Source organism: Ustilaginoidea virens, chromosome 4 (assembly GCF_000687475.1).
Source record: "Ustilaginoidea virens chromosome 4, complete sequence".
Taxonomy (NCBI): domain Eukaryota; kingdom Fungi; phylum Ascomycota; class Sordariomycetes; order Hypocreales; family Clavicipitaceae; genus Ustilaginoidea; species Ustilaginoidea virens.
In genome coordinates, this window is record NC_057319.1 from 4,170,283 (window position 1) to 4,196,588 (window position 26,306).

A 26,306-nucleotide genomic window follows, 5' to 3' on the forward strand; every position below is an offset into this window, starting at 1 on the left:
ATGCATCGATACAAAGCTCGATTACCGAGTATTTCGGGCAGCGAGGTTCAGGAAAGCTTTGGAGTGATTAGTCGGGAGAGATACACTTGTAAACAGTGTTTGAGGACGGCAAGTGGTTTTTTTTCTCTACCTACTCATGGCGATGAGGGAACCAGAGTGTTTTCAACAGAAAATTTTGGGACAAGATGGGAACTTCCTCTTTTCTCATGGTCAGACTCGGATCAGTCGCTCGCTGCCTTTTGCTGCCTAGCCAGCCCAGCCAGTACGGCCGGTGCATCTCCGCCATTATGGAGTTGCTTGTCACAGTCATCCATGATCAAGCACACGATTTCCCTCACCAGAGTTTGTGACGTCGTAGGAGAGATTGCAAGTCAGGAAAGACGGCTTCGTCTCCAACATGGCGGATAAGGGAATATCCCCGCTGCATTCAGTAGCTATTGGGGATCAAACCCATTCGCCCTCCATCAATGAGTATGATGGCACCATCCACGTACCCTCCGGCTTTGCTTGTCAGGAATAAAACGACGCCAGCATAGTCCTCTTCGCTCCCAACCCTCGTCAGGGGTACCAAGTCCCCGTCTAGCGCACCGGCCTTACGAGGGTCTCCCTTGTCCGAGTTCATAAAGGGCAGGTTTTGCGTCATTTCACTAGGAAAGAAGCCGGGAGCAATGGCATTGACGCGAATTCGGTACTTGGCCAATGTGGTCGCCAGCTGCTTGGTCATGTGCGTTACAGCTGCTTTGCTGGCGCTGTATGAGAAGCCGGAAAACAGCTGGCGAGCGAAACTCGCGGCAGAGGAGGTGATGACGATTTGGGACGCTTCGGACACGTCGCTCCGCTTGTTAGCCTCGTCCAACAGGTCCAGAAAGGCAATGGCCGTGAAGAAAGCGCCGGTGACGTTGACATGCATCGTCTCTGTAAACTCGGCCATATCTGGGCTCCACAGCTTCTGCTGGAGGCTAGGAATGTCGGCAAAGTGGTCGAGAGGACCGGTGATAGCCTTGCTGATACCGCTGTTGGCGAAAACCACATTGACGTAACCCATTTCCGTGCGGACACGATCGGCGGCAGCAGCCAGGCTATCCTTGGAAGTGACGTCGCAGACAATGGGGTGAATCACATCTGGCTTGGGAGACTTTTGCTTCGCGCTGAGAAGCGACTCTTCCCGCCGACCAAGGATGTAGACGGCCCGAGCACCATTCGCCGCCAAGGCATGAGCAGTAACGGCGCCTAGGCCAGAGCCTCCGCCAGAAATAACCGCAACGAGGCCATGTACGCTGAAAAGGGATGCTGCGTCATACGTGGGCGTCGCCATGCTGAAGGCGGGCGGTTTCCCAAATGTAATGAGCTGGTTCGCGAGGCAAAACTTTCCGCTTCAACGTCTTCAACCACTGCCCATCAGCAGAGTGAAAGAGAAAGGAACCTATTGATTCGTGAGCAAGCTGACTGAGGGAATTGAGGAGGGTGAAGTGTCGAGGAAAAGGAGCAAAGTCACCAGTTCATATAGAGGTAGGTAGCTGGTGGGACTTGTCGGGCAGCTGGCAGCTGGCTGGCATGGCAAATCTCGGCCCATCATTGGCCACTGCCGGAACAGCCGCTTGAGCCTACTCCGTAATATGTAAGACCTTGAAAGTTTGAGACGCATCAGTCGCATAAGGTCAATAGGAGGTAGGTAACGAGTCGCGGGTCCTCGGTACTCCGTCCTGAGTCTCCCCGCCCCAGAGCTAGCCTGCGTCGTGGGAGATGCGGGGGAAGACCCAGCATTGGAGGGACTGATCTAATCCGTCTGACCAGGTCGATGAGGGGAAAGCCCGGGAAGGGCTCCGGTCATCGGCACAAACCTGCCAGGAATGCATGTGAGCTACTGTCTGGTAAGAGGCGGATAAGTAGGGCGCTCCGTCACTCGGCTGAAGTCCCTGTCTCGTACCCGATCAAGTGATAAGCTGGCTGGGGTGTCGGAGAGGACGGACCCAGCTGAGGAGTCTGGTACTTCTGGAGGAGGAGGGACTGGCTTGCCGCTTGACAGTATGAGTCAAGTCCCGGCACTGTACGTAAGATATATACCTTAGGTACATAGTACGGAGTAGTTTGCCCCCCAACCCCAAGTTGCGATTCTACTCCATACACGAGGTCAAAAGCGTCGATCTACTTTTAATTTGCAAGAGGATACAGATCCTTATCTACTACCGTCACCGACCTGCCCGCGTGCCTAGGTAGCAGGCAGCTGGAGCAATATGCATGTGCACAGCCATGATCGGCTGACTGCATACTTGTCATCGAGGTACATACAGAATCTTGCATTATCTGCCCTCCCAAGATTTGCATCTCTTCGACGACCTCCTAAGGACAGATGATGGCGGCGAGCATAAGCTGATTGAGACTGGGCATGACGAGCTTCGGGGGCGACCGGCGGGACTGGAAACTCGCCTGCTCGATTCGAAAAACAGTTACAACCTGCTTGAAGAGACATTCTGCTGATTGACGGTAACGACGAGTTTTATCTCGCTACGAGCTGGCTTGGTCCCATCAACCACGGCTACCTACCTGCCGAGTTGGACGACGAGGCTGCTAGGCAGGCAGGTATGCAGAAGCCGCCACACCATGTCAACGGGATGCTGCACGATGACAGTGAATTTAGAGTTGTGGTTGCCCACGGTAGCATTGAGCGGGACCAACAAAGGCGCTCTGGTGCCTTGCAAGCAAGCAATGATTACCGCGGATGAACGGACTGAGTGGCGGCATTGGGAGGTGGTGTGCATGGGCTTCTGGAAGCCGCTTATTTGGTCAATCGAGATGCCTGCACGCATTACGACGACCAGCACAACACTCTTCCTGACTCTTGGTAGCATTGAAACTGATATCGGCGGGCCGAACGTGTGATGCCATTATTGACCGACTTGTGTCCTATTCAGTAGTCGGGCGACTCTGCGCATCCACACGGCGACCACCAAACAGCGGCCCGGTGGCATGGGCGCTTGGGCCGTTGTCGCCGCGCGGTCGAAGAAGCATGACGGGGGGAGAAGTGAACTATACGTACGGATGGGTTGAGAGATAGATCTCGCCCGCATGTCCATGTTCTTATCGCGTCTCGCGCCGCAGCTTGCAATGCTGATAAGGCGCTGCATGACATGATGGCTACGTGTCGTGCTACATACCCTGTTATAACCCCCTGCTGATGATAAGTATGGATGCGGGGATGCGGAGTTGGGGGTGATGTGCCCTTCACCAAGCCAGAGGTTAAAGGCGTATGAGGATGGAGCTATGTGGCCTGGCAAGATTGGGGAGCCAACAATCCAAGCGGGCGCATCGAGATTTTGGGGGGCCGCCGATAAGAGAAGAAAGGAAACGAGAGGAGAGAGGAAAGAAGAATGTTGAGAAAGGAAGAAAAAAAGAAGCGACTAGGCCCAGGGCCGCTAGAGTCTGGACGACCAGCCCTGTGGTCAGGCTCTATGCTCCCGCCTCCCGACTTCCGACGCCCGACGCCCGACGCCCGACGCTGGACGCTGTGTGAGACTGACTTGATCTGAATGTCCGAGGTTTTTGGGATATAGTCGGCCTATGTCGCGACCATAAGAGCCATGGTTCGCACGCCAGGTGACCCCTCGTCCTCCTCCTGCCTTGGGCTGCAATCCCCCAGCCGGGAGCCAGACGCTGGCTCGATTGCCCGACGTAGCCGTCCCGCCAGCCACCTTGGCTAGCTTCAATGTTACTTTATTTGTAGGTCGTTCCAATAGCCACCCAGCCCGCTGCCGTCGGCCCCAGAGAAACAGGACCCGGCATCTGGAGCCTTGGGGTGCAACGGAGCTACAAGGAGAGGCGCTGATGTTTTTGCTGCCCCAGGTGGTTGAACAACGCAGCACAAGCAAAAGAACTACGGAGTACACACGTACATAGGTACTCAGGTACATACCTACACACACCCCCCGCGACCCCACCCATCAACAACCCCCCCCCAGTGCCGCCACACACCTTGACACAGCACCACAGTGACCACACACACACACACACACCCTCCCCACCACGGTTTCATTGCCGCACTGGTCCGTCCAGTGCGCTGCAAGTGTTGCAGCATCCAGTCCCTTGGCTGCCCTGCCCTGCCCGCTGACGTTCTTGCTGCTCCACGGTGCACAGACGAATTGGCCTGGCCGTTCAACCAGACAGACCAGACTCAACAGTGTCAGCTTTCACTTGCTCCGTACGGAGTTCGGACTACACAGCCCTTCTTCTGTTTCTCCCAATTTTCCTCTTCCCACCCTCGTCCTCAACACCACCACCCTCGTCTCAATCCTGCATTTGCCACGAACCGATCCCTCCACGACGCTGCCCTGCCGCGCCCAATGTTTCCCTCATGTCTAGCACGAACTCCAAGCCCGAAAATGCCGCACCCCCTGCACTGTTAAGTCATGAATCTAAGCCCGCCACCATTGCTGTCCTGGATCTCAGGGCTACTGCAGCCGCAGAGGTGCTTGACCAAAATGTTGAATTCCACCCGCCACCCGCCCGCGTGCATTCTTCTTTTACTTCCTCCTCCTCCTCCTCCTCCTCCTCCTCCTCCTCCTCCTCCTCCTACTCCTCTCCTTCTTGCCCCTACCCCATGGCACAGCTCAGTCGCCCCGGGAATCTGGAAAAGGGTGCTTCAAAAGATGAGGTGAAACCCCGTGGCCCCAGCCAGCACAATCAAAGACAGCCCGGTCCTTCACTCTTGACCCAAGCATTGACCTCGGCCCGCGGAATTCCCCAGAATCAAAAGGAAAACAGCAACAGAGCCGTAAACGGATCGCCAGCTTGCTCCGACAACAACCCTGGCAACGTTGGCGTCAACAGCAGCAGCAGCGGCGGCGGCGGCGGCGGCGGCGATATCAGGACTTCCAAACGGCAGCTGAACAGCCTTTTTCGTTATACCGACCGCGATAACGAACATGCGCAACCATCCTACAGCGCAAGTCGGTCGAATCATGTGAAGGATGGAGGTCAACAAGCTTCCGAAGCCCGGCATCATACCTTGAATACATCTACCATGGCAGCTCCAGCTACGATTCCGATCGCATCTGTTGCGATGCCAAGTCGACAACCTCACATCGTCCCACACCCTTATAGCTCCTCCAACCTAGCTCAAGCCAGAGAAGTGCTCTTGGAGCATCGCGACTTCCTCGATAAGAATCGAGGCCGAGCCTTGAACTCGCTTGACCTTGACCGCTCGACATCTGAAGTGCTGAAATCGAGGGTCTTGTCGATATCTGCGAGCTCGGGGGAGCCTACCTCGCTATCCAAGTCATCCCTTCTTTCGTCAGAATCCGCCTTGTCCAACAACAAATACCTTCATGACCCATTGCTAGACAGGCGATTGCCCCCCTCGCAACAGCCACACGTGGCACACAAGTCCACCATGAGCCCGGAAAAAACGGAAAAGATTTGGTCCATTGGCTCTGGCGATGTCGAGGAAGAGGATGGCTTGGTTGAAAAGTCAGTTGCCGAAGCCATGGCTGGCGTTGAACCAAATGGCAGAAGCCGCAAAGCAAGCTACTGCCTACGATTCTTCAAAGAGGGTCTTCCACAAGAAGAGAAGCAACGGCGCAGAGACAACAAGACGGTCGTCCCCCGCGATAAAATTTTGCCCACCAGCGAAGAGGGTAACGAGTCAGACATGACAATCCCAGCCCAAAACCCCGTTGGCGACGACCAGCAGGCAACCTCACACATTTCACGCCATAGCGACCCAACTGGGCCAGCTGCTGATTACCTCACCCCATCGCCTGCCAGTGCCGGCCCACGCGGTGACACAACCCCTGTGGCCCTCGGCACGTATCCTAGAGCACAAGGTCATGAGAGCAGAACTGAGCCGATACCGCCACCCAGCAAGGTGGGGCCGGCTCGGTTGGCAGTAACCGACAGCGTGGAGGAGGGGCAACGGACAGCTGATGGCAACCACATCGGAGAACGGCCACCGACCAGCGACGTTCTCGTCGACTCGGGCGCAAGAACTATCCGTGGTCACGAAGATGACGACAACCGCGTTGACGTTGATGCAGAGGCAGATGCGGAAGCGGGGAATAGCCTCGACACCGAGGAAGCGGACGAGTCTGGTGAAGAAAAAATCTCCTCGGCCGTTTTCCTCCCCCACCAGGAGATGCCAGCGGCTCGGGCGCTACAAGTCGATGCTGCCAGCTCTTCCCAACTGCAGCGGCCAAGATGTATTTTGCACAGTATGTCTCATCCATGGCTCGTCAAAGCTGACGAGCCAGAGCCAGAGGTGCATGGTGGAGAGGCAAATGATACTCCACATCATGACCCATCCCATTTCCAGTCCCGTGAGCATGCTATCCCGTGCGAGCCAGAGCTTTCAGAAGAGACCCCTGGTGAAGCTGCTGTTGTGGATGAGCCCGATGTGATGAAATATCCAGCTGTCGTCAAGTCCAGCGCAATTATGACTCCATATGAAGATCATGTTCATCAGCACCAACACAGTCCTCGCCAACCCCTTGAAGCCATCGAGCTGATTCCATATAAACACCAAGTTGGCGGTCACACAACTCTTTGGCGGTTTTCCCGCAGGGCTGTTTGTAAGCAACTTAATAATAGGGAGAATGAGTTTTACGAGACTATTGAACGATACCATCGTGATTTACTCCCTTTTTTGCCTCGGTAAGTATATCCCATCCGTCCCACGTCTGGTCTTCTTAGCCTGAGTCGCCCCTTTTCACGCCATTTGTAATTGACATACTTTGGCTTTGATTTTCTCTTTCTCTTGTTTGCTTTTCTTTTTTTTTTTTACCCCTTAAATTCTGTGTGTGTTTACGAGTGTGCGTCACGCGGGTGTGTGTCTTTGCCTGAATCATGATTTGCGAGATTCGCTGCTAATACGAGCGTGGTAGATATATTGGTGTGCTCAATGTGACATTTCGGAAGCAGCCCCGCCGGAAAAGTACATTTAAAAAGGATGAAACTACCCCGGCCGAACGTAGAAAGGAATTGGACGACATCAACGGCGCAGAGAGCGTAACGAACGGCGCGGAACCGGATACTACTGAAACCTCTGTCAATGAAGCGACGCAGCCGAGAATCGTTAGTCAGTCTTTAGCAAATACCGTCTTGCGCATACCAACGGTGACGTTCGATGATAACCGGCACATCCTTCCGCGTAATCTGCTGCAGCCGACGCCGCCGCCCGAATGTTTTCGACGCCGCAGCACTTCCGCGGCGAAACTATATGAGAGCTCTCCCAAACCGCAGATGACACGACCGCATCTGGATGAGCGACCGAATAGCTGGGGTGCAACGACGATCAACAAACGGCTTCGGAATGAAGTGTTCAACGATGCATTCTTGAAGGAACCGGTCGAAGTCCAAAAGCATCGTCGTCCACATCAACGGGCCGTACCCCGTCTCACCTTGCAGCGACTCCTGAGACCCACTAGTTCCGATCCCAACCTTGCCGGGTCAGACATGCAGGATGCAGGAAATGGAGATGTTTGTGCCACGACTGAGCCACGTCCACCACAAATCCGCCACCACGGGCAGAGCCGGAGTGACGTTACAATGGCTGCTACCAACAGTCCCTCTACTACCCAGTATCTGGACGAGCCTACAGCTCCGATGAAGGACATTACAGGAACAAGCGCCCCAGAAGTTGAAACCTTGAAAGCGACCTTGAACGCCGGTAGGAAGCGGCGTCGGTACTCCGCAGGTGGGCTTCGAAGGAGGCCAGAGGATGTGCAAAACTCTCGGGGCAATCTGAAATACTTTGAGGAGGCGGATGACGCCGAGTATAAAAACGACGGCGAGCCCCACGCGGAGAAGGCTGGAGAGAATGGGAAGAATGCCACACGGGTTGACCAAGCCACGCAGAGCATGGCACCAAACCAGCAGTCTTCCACAACCGCGACTCTGGACATGACCTCATCTACTGCCGAGTTTGGGAAGATTCCGAGGCCCGTTAACCCCAAAGAAGCAAAGACACAACGAGATCGTGTGGAATACTTTCTTTTATTGGAAGATCTTACTGCTGGCATGAAGCGTCCTTGCATGATGGACCTCAAAATGGGCACTCGCCAGTATGGAGTAGACGCCACTCCAAAGAAGCAAAAGTCGCAACAGGAGAAGTGCAGAACCACGACTTCCGCAGAACTGGGGGTGCGTATTTGCGGGCTGCAGGTGTGGAACGTCAAGACTCGGTCGTATGAATTCCAGGACAAGTATTTCGGCAGGAAGCTGAAGGCCGGTGCCGAGTTTCGGGACGCGCTGCAAATGTTCCTCTACAACGGAGTCGACCTGAACAGCATCCTTCGACACATTCCTCTCATCTTGAAGAAGCTGGCGCAGCTTGAGACAATTATCCACGGACTACGAGGTTACCGCTTCTATGCCGCTAGCTTGTTGATGTTTTACGACGGTGACGATTCCGAAGAGGGAGGTTACGAAACGGTCTATGACTCTACCACGGACGTCGCCACCGATACAGAAGAGACGGTTAAGCGACGGAAAAGCCCTCGAGAAATCGATTTCAAGATGGCCGATTTTGCAAATAGTTTGACACCGCTGGACAACATTTCAGAAAAGACATGCCCGCCACAACATCCGGGCGAACCGGATTCTGGTTTTCTAAAGGGACTGAAGACTCTCCGGCTATACTTCTTGCAAATCCAGGCAGATGTCCGGGCTGAACTTGACGTTGGTCCTCGTCATGCGCATGCCAATGGACAATGGACAGCATCCACCCATACGGAAGACTACCCTGCCGATTTTGAGAACGACATGGACAACAGGTCTTTTAGCCTATAGTACTTGACTTTCCATGATATAACCATTCATCACGCTTGTTTTCTTCTTCTTCTTCTTCTTTTCTTGTAATGATTTATTCTTTTTATGTCTGTTGCCTTGTTTTTTTTTTTCGCTCGCATACTTTTCGGCTCTTGTTAGAAGACTTTTGTGCTCTTGAGGATACCCCGTTTGTCTTGAGCATGACCCAGCTTCGATTGCAACTTGGCTTTGTTGTTTTGTTGGGCGACGATGCTCAACGAGGCATGAGTGTACGAGGAATCGAGATTTGATGATTTCGTGCGTGTCTTTACTACCTAGAACCGAACCGATGGGCCATCAAAACCGTTTGGCATCCTTTTCCGGCACGTCAAGCGAAACCTCGCGCTTTCTTCTCCATCTTCTGATCGGGAAACCTGCGCCGAGACGAATATTTGTTTCGCAGGCGCTTTTTGGTGAGCGCAGTCACGACCACGAAGGGCATCCCGGTTTATTGATTGTCTGCTTATGGTTGGCTCTGTTATATGCGCGAAAACTACTGTTTGGTTTGTTGTTTGCGGCGTTTCAGTAACGGAATCAGAATGACGAACCATGTATGGCATATTGATCGGTGTTAATAGCGAGAGGGAAAAGTCGGTAGTCTTTTGAGCTTTCTCCTTAGGTCTGTCTTGGGGGTGACGGGAAGGGAAAATCGAGAAAAGGAGACTCATGGGTCCAAGAGGCGAACGAAAATAGACTTTTGTTAGAGAAAAGAACCCCTCACTAGAGAGCTCCGTATAACGCGTATAACGGGTGACAACATGGGGCGACCAGCGGCATTCGGAAGAAAGACTTGGCTTGGATATGAGCTGCTGCTGCTGCTGCTGCTTTGATGCCGCTGATAAGATGCAATACGAAAACTGCCGTCAGTTGCGCCCAGGCGCCATCATCAGCATGCCGTCATGCCACCATGCCACCATGCCACGCGTCCAGTTGCAGTCTCGACGTAGGATGGATAAAGTGGCGGAGAAGCAGCCCCTCGACAAGCCAAAGGCCTCCATCTCCCCCTTGGCGATGAACTCGAAGTTTTCACGGATATTGCAAACGTGTCTGGGGTAGGATGCGACTCGGCTTGGGCCGGCACAGCTTTGAATCTTGCCGAGTTTCCAGAAAGGGGCAGAAAGTGAGCTGTATCTGAGTCCGTGGCCCCAGATGCAATCAGCACCGTCGACTAACGCAGCCGACACCAGGCCGTGGCATCAGCTAGACAGGTGCATGTTCTCACCAGCTAAATCGACGTCGACTGACTTGTACAGCAATAATGCAGCAGCAGACTGGCATACCAACCCGCCACATCATGAGCAACAACTCGAGGATAGATTCATGGCGACACTCCATCCCCAGTCGTTTCGAGCGGGAAGACCCCTTTGCAAACGACGGGTTTGAGCCGCGCTGCTCAACTCGGCTCGTGGGTTTTGGGACGACGCCGTCCTCTCTGTCTACTGGTGCTAATCCATGCCCAGACCTTTCGCGAGGACTCTGCTCCTACCAGGGACAGCGCTCCCAGCTCCAGACTCGGGCAATTACTGCCTCGCTTCGCACGGCCTGTGCTTGGCTCCGGGTCGACGCCAGTCTCGCCATCGACTGCGGACGACAGACCGACCGCAGAAGCGACCCGGGGAAAGAAGCGCAAACGGGACCGGTTCAGGAGCCTCCTCCGCAGGGAGCGAGGCCCTCCACCGCCTCCGGCAATCCACGCGCCGCTGAAACTAAGGTTCTTGTTTGTCGGGGACCGAGGATCCGGACAAACAGCCTTGCTATAGTACCGCCCGCGAAACGAGTCTGGTCTTTTGCGGACCCCAACTAACCCCCGTCGCAGTCACGCCAAATACGGTCATTTCCCCGACGTATGCACGCGCACGCAACGCGCACACACAACGCGCACACACTCGTTTGCCCTCCAAAAGGCCAATGCGTACTAACGTGTCAGTAGACGTCGGCTATTCCCCGAACGCCCTTCGAGACGTACATGCTCGAAAAGGACGGCACGCCCGTCGTCACGGAGCTATAGGACACCTCTGGCGCACGAGACCTCGACGCCGTCTCACGACTCTCGTACATGGTTTGGGATGCCGTGTTTCTGTGCTTTGACGTCAAGAGCACGACGGGCATGTGGAAGGTCTTGCAATGGGTACGTCACGCTGCCGCTAGGGAGGGCCGGTTCTGTGTGCGGCTGACGTCGATAAGTGGCAAGGGGCTACGGGCAAAGGATTCTGCCGCGTGGCGGCGCCGCTGGTTTATCTGGTTGGGACGAAGAGGGACTTGCGGGCGGAATGCCATGGGGAGCATCATGGCCGGGCGATGGAGGGCTTGAGCGTTGGGGTGGCGACGTGCTGCGTGAATCCGAGAGAGGTGAGTTGTTCGGCGGGCTGGTAAAGGGTTTGGTCTTGGAAGTCCGGACTGGGGGCGCTAAGCTAAGGTGATGCGAACAGGCGGATTGGCACGCGAGACGCATCGGGGCCGCCAGGTACGTGGAGTGTTCGGCGTTGCGAGGGGATGGACTTGCGGCGCTGTGCGAAGATGTTGCTCTGGTGGTGAGAAGTGCAGGCGTAGTAGGGACGGCGGAGAGGCTTGCTTGATGCAATGCGGCTGGAGAGCTGCAGACAACAGGGCCTGGTTTCCCACCCAAGGCCACATGCAGATTACAGAAAAAAGAACCAGACGAGACAGAGCAGAGAAAGTGGAAATAAAACGAAACACGACAGTTGCAGGAAAGAACCCTGAGGTCGCTTCGGGTGCATCTGTTGGCCTACCCTGTAGAAACATGCACAATGCCAAGTCATCAGTTATTTTCAACCAGCTTTTAATTTAATATTGTTGCAAGATATAAGGCTATTTCGTCATGTCCAGCATCACTCCCATAGTCACAATAGGCGCAGCTATTGCCATGCTCCTCTGCGCCGCCACCATAGCAGCTGCACACTTTACCAACTCAAGGGCAAACGCCTTTCTAACGCTTCTGACCGGACTCGTCAGCGTCTCCATCTGCATCACGGTAAGTTGCCAATCTACCCACACGCAATCGTACCGCCCGATGCTAACTCTTCCGCTTCAGACACGCCACATTCAAGTCGCACGAGCCCGCCGAGCAAGAACCTGGCCCATACCACCGTTTGCCCCCCCAAAGGATGCTGCACCCTCCCAAGGAGAGTACTTCCTCTTCGTCCTCGGCTCGGGCGGACACACCAAGGAAATGCTCATGATGATGGACGACGGCACCCCGCATCAGGGCAGCTGCCATCGTAGGTACCTCATTTCCAGCGGGGACAGCATGTCCGAGAGCCACCTGGACGAGTACGAAGCTGCGATGAGGAGGGGGGCGTCCGCGCCCGGGACGTATGACAAGCGCGTGGTGACACGTGCCCGACGTGTTCACCAGCCGCTATGGTCGACGCCCTGGACGAGCTTGCTGAGCATTGTCGACATTTTCCCCGCGCTGCTGTCCCCGCCGCGGAACGGGGCTGCGAAGGAGGGACCGAAGTATCCGGGCTTGATTTTCTCCAACGGTCCGGCGACGGGGCTCCCTGTCGCGCTGGCGGTGCATCTTTTGAAGGTGGTGGGCGTGGTGCCGCACGAAGCGATGAAGTTTGTGTACATCGAGTCTTGGGCGAGGATTTCGACGCTTAGCCTGACGGGCAAGTTGTTGTATTATACGGGCATCGCGGATGCGTTTTACGTGCAGCATGAGGAGGTGGCTGTCAAGTACGGAGTCATGAATGCCGGGCAGATGGTGTTTAATGCGCAGAGGCCACCACCAGTGACGAGCTCATAAGCTTCCCCCAACTCGAGTGCAACGAAAATGAAGAGACGTTTTGCTCGTCTATGATGAGCGACATTGTACATTTACAAACTATACATAAAGCCATCTGCTGCTCCCCAAACCGTCCTGTTCACACCGCTGCGGCGGCGGCGGCGGCGGCGGCAACTGGCAGCTCTTCCACCTCATCCTCGGCATTAAACGTGTTGATTTCCGAATTCGACCTCGCCTCTCTACTTGCTGTTTCCTTGCCGGCCCAGACTTTCCAATGCTCAAATTCTTGGTCCTCGAGCTGCATACCAACATCCAGTCGAGTCTTGCCAAAGTACGCGCCAACATATTTCGCTTCCTCCAGCGCCACTCGCCTTTCAACCTCCTCCTGCTGCCGAAGGTTGTAGAATTCTTTGCGAGCCACGTCGTACGCTTTCCGTTTGCTCATCTTTTCGTTTTCCATGAGATGTAACTGACGTTGGATGACGCTGTGAACGAAAAGGATTTAGCCAGGATATGTATAAACAGGCAGAGGTGCCGCGAGCTTACCATTCGCCCGTGAGCGCAAGGCCAGGCTGCCGCAACCCCTTGCTCCAGTCGCAGTGCTGGTAGTCTTTGCCGTCCGACTCGAGGATAACTCGCGGCCGCGCCAGCTCCCAAGGGTGGTCCTTGTAAAAGGTGGTGCGCAGAGCGTCTTCGGGGTAGCTGATGCGTTGGGGGCGGTAGAGCTTCTTGGGTTTCTTGGCTTTCGAGCTGGGCATTCGGTGTCTCGGAGTGACGGTGCGGACGAGCGATTCGGCGGGGGGGATCGAGCTCATCGCTTGGAACCAGGGCGGTTGGGCGACGGGGTGGCCCGACAGCATCGGCTGATTGAGCTCTTGGGACACGGCCTGGAAGACCCGGGCGGGTCGTATCTGGCGACCGCCCATGACGGCTTGCCCCTGAGGATTGGCCTGGGAATTGGTCTGGGACGGGTTCAAGGGTTTTGGGGCGATGGAGGGAAAGTCGTCGACTCCAACGGGCTGGGTCCTGTCGCATAGCTGTGTGGGCTGTAGGTAGTGGGAATGGGGGGAGCGGCAAATTGTATTGCCGGCCAGCCGATGGAGGCGCCGCTGACGAGCGCTAGAGGCGTCAAAGCAGGGGGGTTTCGCTACGGAGTAGCGCGGCCAAAGCTTTGCTTGCAGCCGCGCGGATCACAATTGGATGGGCGAATCAGAAATCCATCGTCCACCACCTTTAACCACCAAACTTTCACTGCTCACTGCCCAATGCCCCAACTGCTACTTGAATGTGACTAGCAGCTGGAACGTCATCATGAGGACGAGCCCATGAAAAGATCCAGGCTGGACGGCTCCGTTTGTGGCGCGGTGTTGAACCGCCAAGCAACGAATCTGACAAGCGTTCATAGGGCAAGGAGAAGCTTTTGCACCACTTCTGCCGCAGAGGCACTCGGACAAGCAGCAGCTCCGCCAACATCTTGTGCCAAGAGCTCGCTATGGATCTCGTCGACTTTTATGCTGGCAACCGAGACTCGCCGCGTGTCGCACGCCCTGCAGCCTGGCTTCCGTCGCCAACGCTACAGCTCGGCAGCGGTATCGACCGCGAGGAAAAGCTCCTTACCATACTCTTTGCTGCAGCCGAGTGGCGAGCACGACAAGATGCATCTCATGTCTTTTGTGGATGCGAGAGGAGAAGGGACCGTGCAAGAGCATCTCGATTTTCATCGGGATCCCTACCGGAGGGGATACGCCCAGCCGGAACCCCCGAAGCTGCAAGTTTCCGAAAAGAGGCACAACATTGAGTATCCGAAAAGGGAGGAGACGCTCAAGACCTGCCCCGAGTCACAAGACGTCATTGCGAGATTATGCTCTGCCATAGCGCAGCGGCTGCGACATCCGAACCGGGCTTCGCTCGACGCCATATACAGACTCTACACCCGACTTCCGGAGCCGCGCATGTTGTTTCTGCCCTGGGCGTGGCGAAACAGGCTCTTGAAAGTCATGGGCACGCCGTTCAGGCGCGACACGGAGTCCATGCTGCGATACTTTGCCCTGGTTGCGGATGTCAAAAACGCCGGCCTCACCCTGCGTCGGACCCAGTGGAATTTCGCGCTCGCTTTTGCAACCAAGTATACCGCCCGAGCCACGAACCAAGAAATGAAGTCGGCCCTGCGGCTGTGGCGCGAAATGGAAAAGGAAGCCAACGTCATGGGCAACGACGTGACATTCAACGTCTTGTTCGATGTTGCTGCCAAGTCTGGCCACTTCACGCTGGCCGAAATGATTTACAAGGAGATGGAGACGCGCGGCATCGGCTTTACCCGGTTTCACCATGTCAGCCTCATCCACTACTTTGGGCTCAAACTGGACTCTGGCGGCATTCGAGCCGCCTACAAGGAAATGGTCGACGCGGGCGAAATGATTGACCCCGTCGTCCTGAACTGCGTCATATCCGGGCTCCTACGATGCGGCGAGGAAGACGCTGCCGAATACACCTACCAGAAGATGAGGAATTCGCACGCGTCCGTGCCGGATATGCCGCGGAGGGACTACATGATGAAGAAGGTGGTTACCAAGGTCTTGATGTTCTTTGCCAAGGTCGGCAAACAACACCCCCAGCTGAAGGATTCGCTCCAGATGAGTGTCCAGCGGGCCCCGGACCTGCACACATACACGCTCCTGGTGCAACATTACGCCATCAGGGCGGGCAACCTCGCCAAGGTGGCACAATACCTCGACGAGATGAAGCACCTGAAAATATCCGTACATCCAACCCTTTTCCTGGCCCTGTTCAAAGGCTTTCATCTTCACGGCGGATATGCCGGTTCCGAGTGGAGCGAGAAGCGATTGCGTGGCGTCTTGGCGGCTCTGTATCAAGCAAAAGACGGCAACGGCAAAGCCTTCCGCATCGAGACCTGGGTTGTCATCTGGGCATTGAGAGCCGTCAAGAAGTGCTCCTCGCCCGATGCCGTCCTGGAGACGTTTGACGAACTGTCGCAACGCTGGGAGATTAAAGGCGAACGACTGCAGTTTATACACGCCATATTGGACAAGATTGTGCAGAGCAAGGATATGAAGTGGTCCAGGAGGAGACAGGCTCGGTGAATCGTCCATGGTAGCAAAGTTGTTGCGCGTGTGTTTGCTTGGTAGCTCTGTAATTATCGCATTTCTGTACATATGGATCAAAGTAGATGGCATGAAGCAGATATCCGAGGAGCATAAAAAGAAGAAAACATCGCATTTCATCCTCTGGCGCGTCAAGCCGCAGCTTTGAGTTTATTATAAAATTGAATGTCCCGATTGATGGACGAATGAAACCTTGTCTTTTGTTTTACAGTGGTATCTGAGTCACCAGCGCGTGGCCACGACAGTTTCCAAACCGACCGCTCTACAACGGAAACGACCGACCGAGAGGTCCCACGCTTCAAAACAAAGCTTAATGTTCCTTGTAGGTCTGGTAAACTGTTGGTTTCTTTAATTAGCATTCATTGTATGGGCGAAACACCCGTAGCCGCCGATGGGGAGGACGCACCAGCAATACCAAAGGGGGCGAAGAACCCAGTGGCCGCGAAAGTCCAGAAGCCAACGCCAAACCACTTGCTGCGAGGGTTGAAGGGGATGTTGCTGTAGGGTCCCTCGGGGTAGTGGTAGGGAGAAGACAGGCGAGCCCGGGTGGCATGGAAGCCTCGTCGGGAGACCAGCGAAGTGGTGGTACGAGCGGCGGCGCGGGAGAGCATCTGCATCACCGAGGACGGTCAATTGACTTTTAGCAAGGTCGACGTCAAGACAGGCGGCGAGGCAGACCTTGCAGATGAATTTCTCAATGCGGGAGAGAATGGTTCGAACTTTCGGGTGACGGTTCGTCTCATACGACGTCTCTATCCGGCAATAAATGATGGGATGATGATGTCGGGTCTCGGGTTTGGAAGGCAAAACCGGCTGGCCGTGTCACGTGCCGCGCCGGGGATGGTGGGGAGCCCGTTCACCGCCTGATCTCCAGGCCTCGTAGACTTTTTTTTTTTTTTCTGCCAGCCCAAGCTTCCCAGCCCACATTGACCAAGACCAAGGGCGGCGAATAATTCCTGATTTGCCCACCCAAGATTTGCTCGGTGACTGCGGTAGAGAAACACGCATGACATTGACATTTTCTGCATCGGGCTGCATATCGGGCTTTGCCGACCTTTCTTGATAACATCTTTGTTACAACCGTTCGTTTGGCCTTTTCACTTTTCTTTTCTCATTTTCCCCCGTGTCTCTCTTCCCGGGTCGACATCATCCGGTTGATCTGGGGCTTGGCACTCCCTTTGAGAGTGACTTGTTGGGTTCGTTGCCGCATCTTGCACACCGTCCTAGCCTCCATCTCTCCCCCTTTACCGCCATCATGGATGAATTGTTCAACGTCTTCGAGGGCAAGCCGGAGCCCCAGAGCGCCAGCGACTCGGAGAGAGAACCTCAGAAGACCCGAACTCGAGACAAGACCAAAAAGCGCAAGGCCGATGAAGCTATGAACGGCGTGGCAGAGGCGGATACGTCCAAGGGCGGCGCCGAAGTGGAAATGGGAAACGCAGCAGAGGCAGAGGCTCCAAAAGCGGAGGCCTCTGATGACGAGGATTCGGACACGCCCAGTCAACAAGACAAGAAGCGACGAAAGAAGGGAGACAAGGCTGATCCTGTCATGACGGATACCTTCCAAACGGCAGAGTCGAGAGAAGTTGCTGGTGCGGCCACGCTGATCCCGCAGGAGTCGTCGTTGGTGCTTTCCCACAATATTCAACATCAGGTTGCTCTGCCACCGGATCTGGACTATGAGTACGTTCCCTTGTCAGAGCACAAATCACCCGAGAATCCCGCCAGGACGTGGAGTTTCAAACTGGACCCCTTCCAGAGCCTCTCCGTGGCCTCTATCGAACGGGACGAGAGTGTGCTGGTTTCGGCACACACTTCTGCCGGCAAAACGGTCGTTGCCGAATACGCCATCGCCCAATGCCTCCAACGCAACCAGCGAGTCATCTACACGAGCCCGATCAAGGCTCTGAGTAACCAGAAGTACCGCGATTTTGAAGCCATTTTTGGCGACGTGGGCTTGATGACTGGTGACGTAACCATCAATCCTACCGCGAGCTGCTTGGTCATGACCACGGAAATCTTGCGATCCATGCTGTATCGAGGGTCCGAGATTATGCGAGAAGTCGCTTGGGTCGTCTTTGACGAGATTCACTACATGCGAGACAAGACCCGAGGCGTGGTCTGGGAGGAGACCATCATAATGCTGCCCGACAAGGTACGGTATGTCTTCCTGTCTGCCACCATTCCGAACGCCTTTCAATTCGCGGAATGGATCGCAAAGATTCACCATCAGGCATGCCACGTCGTCTACACGGATTTCCGACCGACTCCCCTCCAAAACTACTTCTTCCCAGCCGGTGGTAACGGAGCACGAATCGTGGTGGATGAAAAGGGCAACTTCAACGAGCAGAACTTCAACTACGTCATGAAGGCGGTTGAGGAGAAGCAAGGCACCGAGTCGAATGACGTGAATGCAAAGCTCAAGGGCAAGGGCAAGGATAAGAAGATCAACAAGGGTGGGCCGGATGAAGGTTCCGACATGCAAAAGATTGTTCGCATGACCATCAGGAAAAACTTCAACCCGGTCATCGTCTTCAACTTTAGCAAGCGAGAGTGCGAGAACATGGCAATGAACGTCGGCAACTTTTCGTTGAACGACGACTCGGAAAAGGCCATGGTGAACAAGGTCTTCCAGAGCGCCATCGAGAGCTTGTCCGAGCAAGACCGAGACCTACCTCAGATCCAGCATCTTCTACCCCTACTGAGGCGAGGAATCGGCGTGCATCACTCGGGCCTGCTGCCGATTCTGAAGGAGACGATTGAGATTCTGTTTCAAGAGTCGCTCATCAAGGTCCTGTTTGCCACCGAGACATTCTCCATCGGCTTGAACATGCCTGCCAAGACTGTCGTCTTCACGCAAGTCACCAAGTGGGATGGCGTCAAGAGACGTCCCCTGACCTCTTCAGAGTATATCCAGATGGCCGGCCGCGCCGGACGTCGTGGTCTCGATGCTCGCGGCATCGTCATCATGATGATTGACGACAAGCTGGAGCCGGACACCGCAAAAGAGATTGTTACGGGCGCGCAAGATAAACTCAACTCGGCATTCTACCTGGGGTACAACATGATTCTCAATCTGCTCCGCATCGAGGCCATCTCGCCAGAGTACATGCTGGAAAGATGTTTCCACCAGTTTCAAAATGCCGCGAGCGTGCCGGCCCTCGAGAAGGAGCTCATAGCTCTGCAGCAGGAGCGGGACGCGCTGTCGATACCCGACGAGGCCACGATCAAGGACTACTATCAGATTCGTCAGCAGCTGAACATGTACACCAAGGACATGCGATGCGTCATCCAGCACCCCAGCCACTGCCTAAGCTTTCTTCAGCCCGGGCGTCTGGTGCAGATTCACAATCCCAAGGAAGCCCAGGATAACGTTGCCGGAGGTCTTGATTTCGGGTGGGGGGTGGTCGTCAACCAAACTGCCCGCCGCGGGCCCAGGCTTGGCGAACCTGGATTCGAACCGCAGGAATCGTACATTATCGATGTCTTGCTCACCATCTCGGCGTCTAGCTCGGACTTTACGCCCGGTCAGCCGGCTGGCGACATGCCTCCGGGACTGCATCCCGCGGGCGTCGACGGCGACAAGATGGCGGCAGTTGTGCCGTGCTTGCTCACTTGCGTGAAGGCCATCAGCCAGCTCCGAATCTTCATGCCCAAGGACGGGTTGAAGGCCGAGGCGGACCGGGAGCAGGCGCGGAAGTCCTTGGCGGAGGTCAAGCGTCGATTCCCCGACGGCCTGCCGATCCTCGATCCGTTGGAGAACATGGACATTACGGACGACTCGTTCAAGAAGCTCCTGCGCAAGATTGAGGTTCTGGAATCGAGGCTGCTGGCCAACCCCCTGCACCTGTCGCCCATGCTGCCGTCTCTCTGGGACCAGTACAGCGAAAAGGTGCGTCTGGCGGACAAGGTCAAGGAGAAGAAGAAGGCCATTGCCAAGGCCCACAGCATTGCGCAAATGGACGAGCTCAAGTCCCGAAAACGGGTGCTCCGGCGCTTGGGCTTCATCAACGACGGCGAAGTGGTGCAGCTCAAAGCCCGAGTTGCCTGCGAGATCTCGTCGACCGAGGGCCACGAGCTGCTGCTGTCCGAGCTGCTCCTCGACCGGTTCTTCAACGAGCTCAACCCCGAGACGTGCGCCGCGGTGCTCAGCTGCTTCATCTTTGACGAAAAGGTCGAGACGCAGGCTCTGAAGGAGAACCTGCAGAAGCCCTATCGTGAGATCCAGGCCAAGGCACGCATCATTGCCAAGGTCAGCCAAGAATGCAAGCTCAACGTCAACGAGGAAGAGTACGTGACGAGCCTCAAGTGGCAGTTGATGGAGACGGTCTATGCCTGGGCGCAAGGCAAGCCGTTTTCCGAGATTTGGTATGTTCACCCCCGCCTGCCCGCCCTCGTAGAGCCCGTACATGCGTGACAATGTTACTGACGCGCCGGGGATGCAGCAAAATGACCAACGTGTTTGAAGGCTCGTTGATCCGCCTCTTCCGCCGCCTGGAAGAGCTGCTGCGACAGATGGCCCAGGCTGCCAAGGTGATGGGCAACGAAGACTTGACCAAGAAGTTTGAGGAGTGCCTGCAAAAGGTCAGGAGGGATATTGTGGCGGCCCAGAGTTTGTACCTGTAGGGCTTTGATTTGGATAGTATACTGGGATTAGTGCCTGCTTGCCGGCGTGTCTGGGCTTTTTTTTTAAAGGGGGGGGGAGTTGTGACGAGGATTGGCACAGCGTTCTGTTGCGTCTTTGCGTCTTTGCGTCTTTGCGTCTTTTCGTCTTTTGCGTCGAGAGTTTGATTTGATGCATTTGGGGAGGGGGGAGACAGGCCGATTCATCACCTGGCGCATATTCTATACAGGCCGACTTGCTGGCTATTTTCCAAGAGTATTTGCCGAGGGTTGATTGTGTCTTTGACAATCTGGCCGACTGCGCCATATAGAAGACGAGAACAGCCGTATATATAAGATGCTTGACAAGATGATGCTTTTGTGTTTCCGTCTTTCCGTCTTACGTTTTTGCGTAACACGCACCTCAAATCTACGCTAATACTAAATCTAGATACGAGGTATCAACGCATCCCATTCCCCGTAAATGCATCAAGGAACGCCTCCCCCCCCCCCCCCAGGCACCACCAATGCGCCAAATTGCCTTGCAGCAAACACCTTGCCCCAGGCCTCCGTCATCGCTCCCCCGACATGCCCATGACTACGCCCACGGTGATGCTCAGGACGATGCCGGAGCTCACAAAGATCTGCCACTTGTCGCTCCAGACGCCCTGCCTCAGCAACCAGGTCAGGCTGCCGAGCGGGAAGAAGAAGCCGACCATCATGCCCCGGATGAGCACGTCCAGCACGCTCGACATGTTGCCCACGTCGTCGAGCGGGTTCGCCGGCGCCGAGGGCAGCTCGCCGGCGTTGGTGTCGATCCACTCGTCCTCCAGGCCGCGCAGGGCGTCGGGCGACGGCGCGGCGTCCGGGGCGAACCGCTCGGTCTGGATGGAGGCGAACTGCGCGCGCAGGGTGGCGATCTCGGACGCGGAGAAGCCCGCCTGCAGGAGGCGGTCGAAGCCCCTTGGGCGGGAGCGCGCGCGCGGGCGGCGGCGATTCGCGGCGGCGGCGGCGGGCTCGGCGGGCGCGGCGGAGGGCGGTCGCGCCGCCGAGGCCTGCTCGTCGATGAGCTCCCGCGGCGAGAGGTCGTCGCCGATGGAGCAGTTGAGGTATGTTCGCGCGGGGGGGGGGCGGCCGGCCACGGCCTTGCCCTTGCCCTTGGCGGAAGGGGGTGGTGGTGGTGACGGCGGCGGCGGCGGTGCTGCGGGGAGTTTGAGGACGGCGCTGAGGGCCGCAGGGTCGGGGAGGATGCGGCCCTGGTGGATGAGGCGGAGGCGGGAGCGGGTGGCGAGGCGCGTGCGCAGGAGGTGCTTGAGGGCGAGGACGGTGGTGGTGTGCGGGTGGGGGATGTCGAGGTCGATGTCGGGGATGGAGGTGGAGAAGCGCACGGTGACGAGGAGGGGATGCGACCCCATGATGGGAGAGTTGGCGGTTGGCAGTTGATCGTTGGCGAGGTTGATTCAAGATGGGAGGGGACGGCGGCGGGAGCAGGGAAGCAGTGGAGAAGTGGAGAAGTGGAGAAGTGGGCCGGGACACCCGATTGGCCGCCTGGCGTCCGGGGGTGTCGGTTTACGTCATCGCCTTTTCGATCTTTCGTACAAGCATTTCATCCCACCCTGCAACAATATCCCACGAGATTATCGCGTAGAAAATGATCTTCCCCGGCTCGGCTTGCACACAGATACCTCCCCCATTACCAGGACCCGTTGACCCGCCTGTGCAACCCCTCGTCTAACCGCACTGCCCATTCGCCCGCCGCTACGACCGCCGAATCCACTCGTGCTGCAAGAGTTCCGCCGCAGACTTTCGCAACGTCGGGTCGATTTCCAGCATGCCTCTGATGAAGTCGATAAAGATGGCCACTTCGGCTTCCGGCATGTCGCAGGGCTTGATAAAGGGCTTCTCTTTGCCATTGACCAAGCGCTCGAGGCTGGTGGCCTTGAAGTGGTTGATTCGAATAAGCTTTCCTGCTGAGACCGCGCTACACTCTCTTTTCTATAGGTGCGCCTTATATCCTAGCGATTCCAATATTTGCCTCTATAAAAAGAGAAGCTGCTAGTATCGGAATCGCTATCGTAAGGTGCCTAATTGGGCATATTGCAACGGATGTGCCGCGCATACTGCTGTATACACGATGTGGCCCCTTTTGCCCCTTTACCCCTGAGCCCGGTAGGGCACGCGGGCAGCCCGGCCCGACTGCGCTGATATATATAACTATAATACGCATAAAAAGGCTATATTGTGTAATTACCCTCTTTTGCTTCCTTTCTTCCTTCTCAGATAGTTAGTTATTAGTAAAGTCAATAAATCCTTTACTTAGTGACCTCACGGTATATAATACCACGCGCGCGACCCTACGTACAACTAGGTACCCCGAGTTTATATTAATACTAAGGGCAATCACTAGACTGTGGATATGTTCACAGAGGCTGGGGATTTTATAACAAAGAAGCATATGTATCCTGAGGTTCCTATTGATCAAAAAAAGTAGCACCTACGCACATGGTAATTAACATAATAATCTCGCGTACGAAGCAATTGCCTTTAAGACACCGCTTAGAGATCCTAATGTGAACATAGTACAAACTAAGAGATGCAAGAAAAAGTCCTCACTGTTCAGCAGCGAGACCTAGTTTGGAGGATGACTAAAAAGATATCAAGGTGGGTGATTTGCGGGGAAGATTTGAAAGTTTCTTCTGAAATGAAAGCGAAAGGCAATTCGGAATTAGGTGCTTTGAGTTCCTTGTATTTCTTCTATCTATAGGTGAGAGGATACAGATGAGTTATATATTCTTACTATGACTAGTCCCACTAATTTATGGAGTAATAGCCCTCTTTACTAGACTTAGCATAATTATGAAGGTCGTATGCAGTTTGACGCAGTCTGTAATATTGGGTGCTATATCTTCAGTACGTCGGCTATATATCACTTAATAATGATATATATAGCCATTCTACTATATATCCTGCCTCTTATCGGAATTGCATTTCAAGCGCATACGTTGATAATCTCCCTTGTGACTGGCCGCGGCCGCGACACCCTCCTCGTGTCGCTTGCCAACAGGCTCGAGCCTATTGCTTCCTCGAGAAGATCGTAGGGATAGCCTTAGCACTTGCTAAGTAGGCCGAAGTTCCTTATTAAGTACCCTTAGTCTTATTGATAAAATGTCTGGTGTTTATAGCTCCGAGCTAAAAAATAGATGCAAGAATACTCTTCTGTTTTGGGTTTAGTTCCTACGACCTGTTAAAAGCAATGTCGCTACGGAGTGTCGAATAATCGTTGTATGGGGAAGCGGCTCTGGCGCCCGGAGGCCCCTCACCGCCCTGGGCAGAATCCAGAGCTCGGTACGGAGTAATTCTCCAATCATTTTCAATCTACATTAGCTTCTTCACCTTGGCCGAGCACGACAAGCGTTGTATCGCCATCGCCACCGCCACCGCCATCGCATCCATTGTCATCGCATCTATCATCATCGCATCCATCGCCATCGCATCCATCGCCAGCTTCGCTTCCAGCATACTGCCCCAATCCCCCCCCCCCCCCCCCCCCCCCCGAGATCCTAGATCCTCTTGCACAAGCTCACACGACGCCGGCATGTGGCATGGCACGCTTCCGACGCCCCAAGTACCTGACTTGCTTCTACTGCGGCAAAAGGTCCGGGCTCAAGTTTGACGCCTCCATCCGCGACTTCCAGTGTCTGCACTGCGACGCGACCAACCATCTAGACCAGGTGCGACATGAACCCCCCCCCCCCCCCCCTCGCGCCCAACCAGCTTTTCGCCCCGAAACCCCAATCCCACCCCCAGCTCACCGTGTTGCCCTTCAAAGAATGGCGAAATCACAGACCCTCCCGTCCCGACCGACCGCGAACCTGCCCCCGCCGCCGTGCAGTACGCCGCGCCGCAGCCGAGCGCCCCTACGTCGCAGCCCCCCCGCGCCATCTTCTGCGCCACCTGCCTCAAGAACCAGCACCTGTTCACGACATGCCTCGCCCAGTATCTCCCGGACGACCCCTCCGACCCCGACTACCCCGAGCTGGAGCGCAACTACTACCGCTACCGGCGCGACCTCGAGAGACGCTACCCGCAGGTCTGCCGCGAGTGCGCGGCCAGGGTCGAGGACGGCATTCGCAGGGCGGGATACACCGCCAAGACGGACCACCTGCGGCGCATGATGGACCGGAGCCGCGGCAAGAAGACGCGCGCCCTGACCGGGCTGGACTGCGCCAGCGCGCTGGGCGAGACGCTGTGGCGCGCCGGCTTCGTCCTGCAGATGCTGTGGCACTCGGCCGTGGTTTCGGAGGCGCTGCGGCAGGCGCTGCGGCAGGCGCTGCGGCAGGGTGACGGCGGGATGCGCGACCCCGATGGTGGTGATGGTCAGGCTGCGCTGTCGACGTTGGTTTCGACGCTGGCGCGAGCCGCGAGCTGCTTGCCAGCCGGGGGTGCTCTGATCCGATGGAGCCTCAAGGCGGGCATCCTCTCCGCGTGGTGGAACCCGCATTTCGTGCAGGCGAACCGGGGATTCACGAGGCATCTGCTGGGCTTTGCGCAGTGGTACGCCTTTCAAGGCCTGGCCATCGTCTTGCGCGTCGTGTCTCGCGGCTTGGACGCCCACGCGCAGACGGCTGGTTCGGCGAGCGCCAGGCTCGGCGCCCACGCGGCAATGGCTGCCGTCACGGCCATGGTAAGGAACAAGACCGGTGCACACACAAAAGCGCGGACTCATGAAGCATCTTTTCTCACCCTGACGCAGGTTTTCATTCTGGCCGGGCGATCTATTCGCGTCGATACGACACCTCTCTTTGCCACGTACGACAGACCCTTGATGCCCGACCAAGGCGTCGCGTCTGCGAGCCGAGGGACGAGCCGAGGGACACGGGATGACGTGAAAACATTCTCCGACCTTGTCAATGACGCCTTGGATTCCGCCGACGTGACTCCTCAAAGGCCAGCCTCGGCCGCCGTCGCTCCATCACCTCAATCCCCCTTCGGGGCTCGACCCCCAGTGACTACCTTTCGACCAACGTCTGGAGACACGCATCAGCCAGGGACGCCGAGCAAGCATGCGCAGCAGCAGCCCCAGTACGACCAAGAGATGGATTGGTCGCCAATCACACCCCAACACCAACACCGGGCCTTCAACGACGACCCGACGTCGACGCCTGGCAGGTTTGGACAGATCGGCAGCCACCAAGGCTCTGGTCCACCGGGATCAGAACCCAGGGGTCCGTTCTGGTACAGGGTCCCGGCCGCGCCTGTGGAGCCTGCTCGAAGGCTGAGAAACCCGGGCTGGTCTCCAGCACCAGCACCAGCACCAGCACCAGCAAAAGAGCAGCCTGCCGAGAGCGGGAAAGCCATGTTCACCCGACGAGGACACAAGCCGACGGCGTCCCAAACTAGTGTCTTTAGCGACGCCAGCGGGGCCGTCGAGTTCAAGCAGCCTCGCTTTTTCGCGCCGCAGAAGGACCAGGACGCGAGCTCTCTGGCAGATTTACTCAGCCAGAGCTTCAGCCTGGGCCAGGACCGAGACACAGACCAGCAAGACGACGGATCCGCCTCCACGCCGGGCCGCCGACGCCCAGAACCGGCCAGCAGGGACAGGAACCCGCATCGGCATCAACTACAAGCAACTATTGTTACGGTCCTGTTATCGCTATGGCTGCTAGCCATGTTCGTGGCCATCCCCTCCTTGCGGGAAGTGCAGCTTGCCACGCTTTTTGCCGCCGCCGGCTGCATAGCGTTCGGTGGCACAGGCGACGCCCGCCAGCTGCTGGTTCGATCGCGCCCGAGGCCCGCTGCTTACGTGCTATCGGGAATCTGCGTGGCCGAACTGGCCGTCGTTTGCTGGGCCGGATCCAAGGTGTGGAGCGGTCAATCAAAGGAGGTGGAGTGGCATTGTGTCGGGGTCTTGACCACGATGCTTGTGCACCGGGCGGCGAGTGCAAGGCTGCGAGGGCATCATGGTGGGTGATGCGTTTTTTTTTTTCTTTTTTCGACATGCGAGGGCTGGGGTTGCTTTCAATGGATGGCGTTGAGCA

The 26,306-nt window shown here is 56.1% G+C and overlaps 11 protein-coding genes across 11 annotated transcripts; 6 read left to right on the top strand and 5 right to left on the bottom strand.

Annotated features, from left to right (window-relative positions):
* Window positions 1-427: 427 nt before the first annotated feature.
* On the bottom strand, window positions 428-1,315 carry UV8b_05586 (uncharacterized protein; the record flags this gene model as incomplete). The annotated part of the gene is made up of 1 exon (XM_043143083.1): window positions 428-1,315. One exon carries the CDS (start codon window positions 1,313-1,315, stop codon window positions 428-430), a length of 888 nt encoding a protein of 295 aa, XP_042999016.1.
* Window positions 1,316-4,594: 3,279 nt separating this feature from the next.
* On the top strand, window positions 4,595-8,778 carry UV8b_05587 (uncharacterized protein; the record flags this gene model as incomplete). The annotated part of the gene is made up of 2 exons (XM_043143084.1): window positions 4,595-6,642; window positions 6,873-8,778. 2 exons carry the CDS (start codon window positions 4,595-4,597, stop codon window positions 8,776-8,778), a joined length of 3,954 nt encoding a protein of 1,317 aa, XP_042999017.1.
* Window positions 8,779-8,912: 134 nt separating this feature from the next.
* Window positions 8,913-9,464, bottom strand: UV8b_05588 (uncharacterized protein; the record flags this gene model as incomplete). Its single annotated transcript, XM_043143085.1, has 2 exons — window positions 8,913-9,071; window positions 9,171-9,464. 2 exons carry the CDS (start codon window positions 9,462-9,464, stop codon window positions 8,913-8,915), a joined length of 453 nt encoding a protein of 150 aa, XP_042999018.1.
* Window positions 9,465-10,054: 590 nt separating this feature from the next.
* UV8b_05589 (uncharacterized protein) lies at window positions 10,055-10,804 on the top strand (the record flags this gene model as incomplete). Its single annotated transcript, XM_043143086.1, has 4 exons — window positions 10,055-10,201; window positions 10,257-10,555; window positions 10,613-10,640; window positions 10,727-10,804. 4 exons carry the CDS (start codon window positions 10,055-10,057, stop codon window positions 10,802-10,804), a joined length of 552 nt encoding a protein of 183 aa, XP_042999019.1.
* An 831-nt stretch (window positions 10,805-11,635) lies between these two features.
* Window positions 11,636-12,565, top strand: UV8b_05590 (uncharacterized protein; the record flags this gene model as incomplete). Its single annotated transcript, XM_043143087.1, has 2 exons — window positions 11,636-11,788; window positions 11,849-12,565. The coding sequence occupies 2 exons, from the start codon at window positions 11,636-11,638 to the stop codon at window positions 12,563-12,565; spliced, it is 870 nt and encodes a 289-aa protein (XP_042999020.1).
* A 118-nt stretch (window positions 12,566-12,683) lies between these two features.
* Window positions 12,684-13,470, bottom strand: UV8b_05591 (uncharacterized protein; the record flags this gene model as incomplete). Its single annotated transcript, XM_043143088.1, has 2 exons — window positions 12,684-13,029; window positions 13,091-13,470. 2 exons carry the CDS (start codon window positions 13,468-13,470, stop codon window positions 12,684-12,686), a joined length of 726 nt encoding a protein of 241 aa, XP_042999021.1.
* A 399-nt stretch (window positions 13,471-13,869) lies between these two features.
* Window positions 13,870-15,645, top strand: UV8b_05592 (uncharacterized protein; the record flags this gene model as incomplete). Its single annotated transcript, XM_043143089.1, has 1 exon — window positions 13,870-15,645. One exon carries the CDS (start codon window positions 13,870-13,872, stop codon window positions 15,643-15,645), a length of 1,776 nt encoding a protein of 591 aa, XP_042999022.1.
* A 331-nt stretch (window positions 15,646-15,976) lies between these two features.
* On the bottom strand, window positions 15,977-16,283 carry UV8b_05593 (uncharacterized protein; the record flags this gene model as incomplete). The annotated part of the gene is made up of 2 exons (XM_043143090.1): window positions 15,977-16,002; window positions 16,073-16,283. The coding sequence occupies 2 exons, from the start codon at window positions 16,281-16,283 to the stop codon at window positions 15,977-15,979; spliced, it is 237 nt and encodes a 78-aa protein (XP_042999023.1).
* Window positions 16,284-16,921: 638 nt separating this feature from the next.
* UV8b_05594 (uncharacterized protein) lies at window positions 16,922-20,292 on the top strand (the record flags this gene model as incomplete). The annotated part of the gene is made up of 2 exons (XM_043143091.1): window positions 16,922-20,034; window positions 20,112-20,292. The coding sequence occupies 2 exons, from the start codon at window positions 16,922-16,924 to the stop codon at window positions 20,290-20,292; spliced, it is 3,294 nt and encodes a 1,097-aa protein (XP_042999024.1).
* A 548-nt stretch (window positions 20,293-20,840) lies between these two features.
* UV8b_05595 (uncharacterized protein) lies at window positions 20,841-21,683 on the bottom strand (the record flags this gene model as incomplete). Its single annotated transcript, XM_043143092.1, has 1 exon — window positions 20,841-21,683. The coding sequence occupies one exon, from the start codon at window positions 21,681-21,683 to the stop codon at window positions 20,841-20,843; it is 843 nt and encodes a 280-aa protein (XP_042999025.1).
* Window positions 21,684-23,870: 2,187 nt separating this feature from the next.
* On the top strand, window positions 23,871-26,239 carry UV8b_05596 (uncharacterized protein; the record flags this gene model as incomplete). Its single annotated transcript, XM_043143093.1, has 3 exons — window positions 23,871-23,999; window positions 24,098-24,952; window positions 25,022-26,239. The coding sequence occupies 3 exons, from the start codon at window positions 23,871-23,873 to the stop codon at window positions 26,237-26,239; spliced, it is 2,202 nt and encodes a 733-aa protein (XP_042999026.1).
* Between the last annotated feature and the right edge of the window lie 67 nt (window positions 26,240-26,306).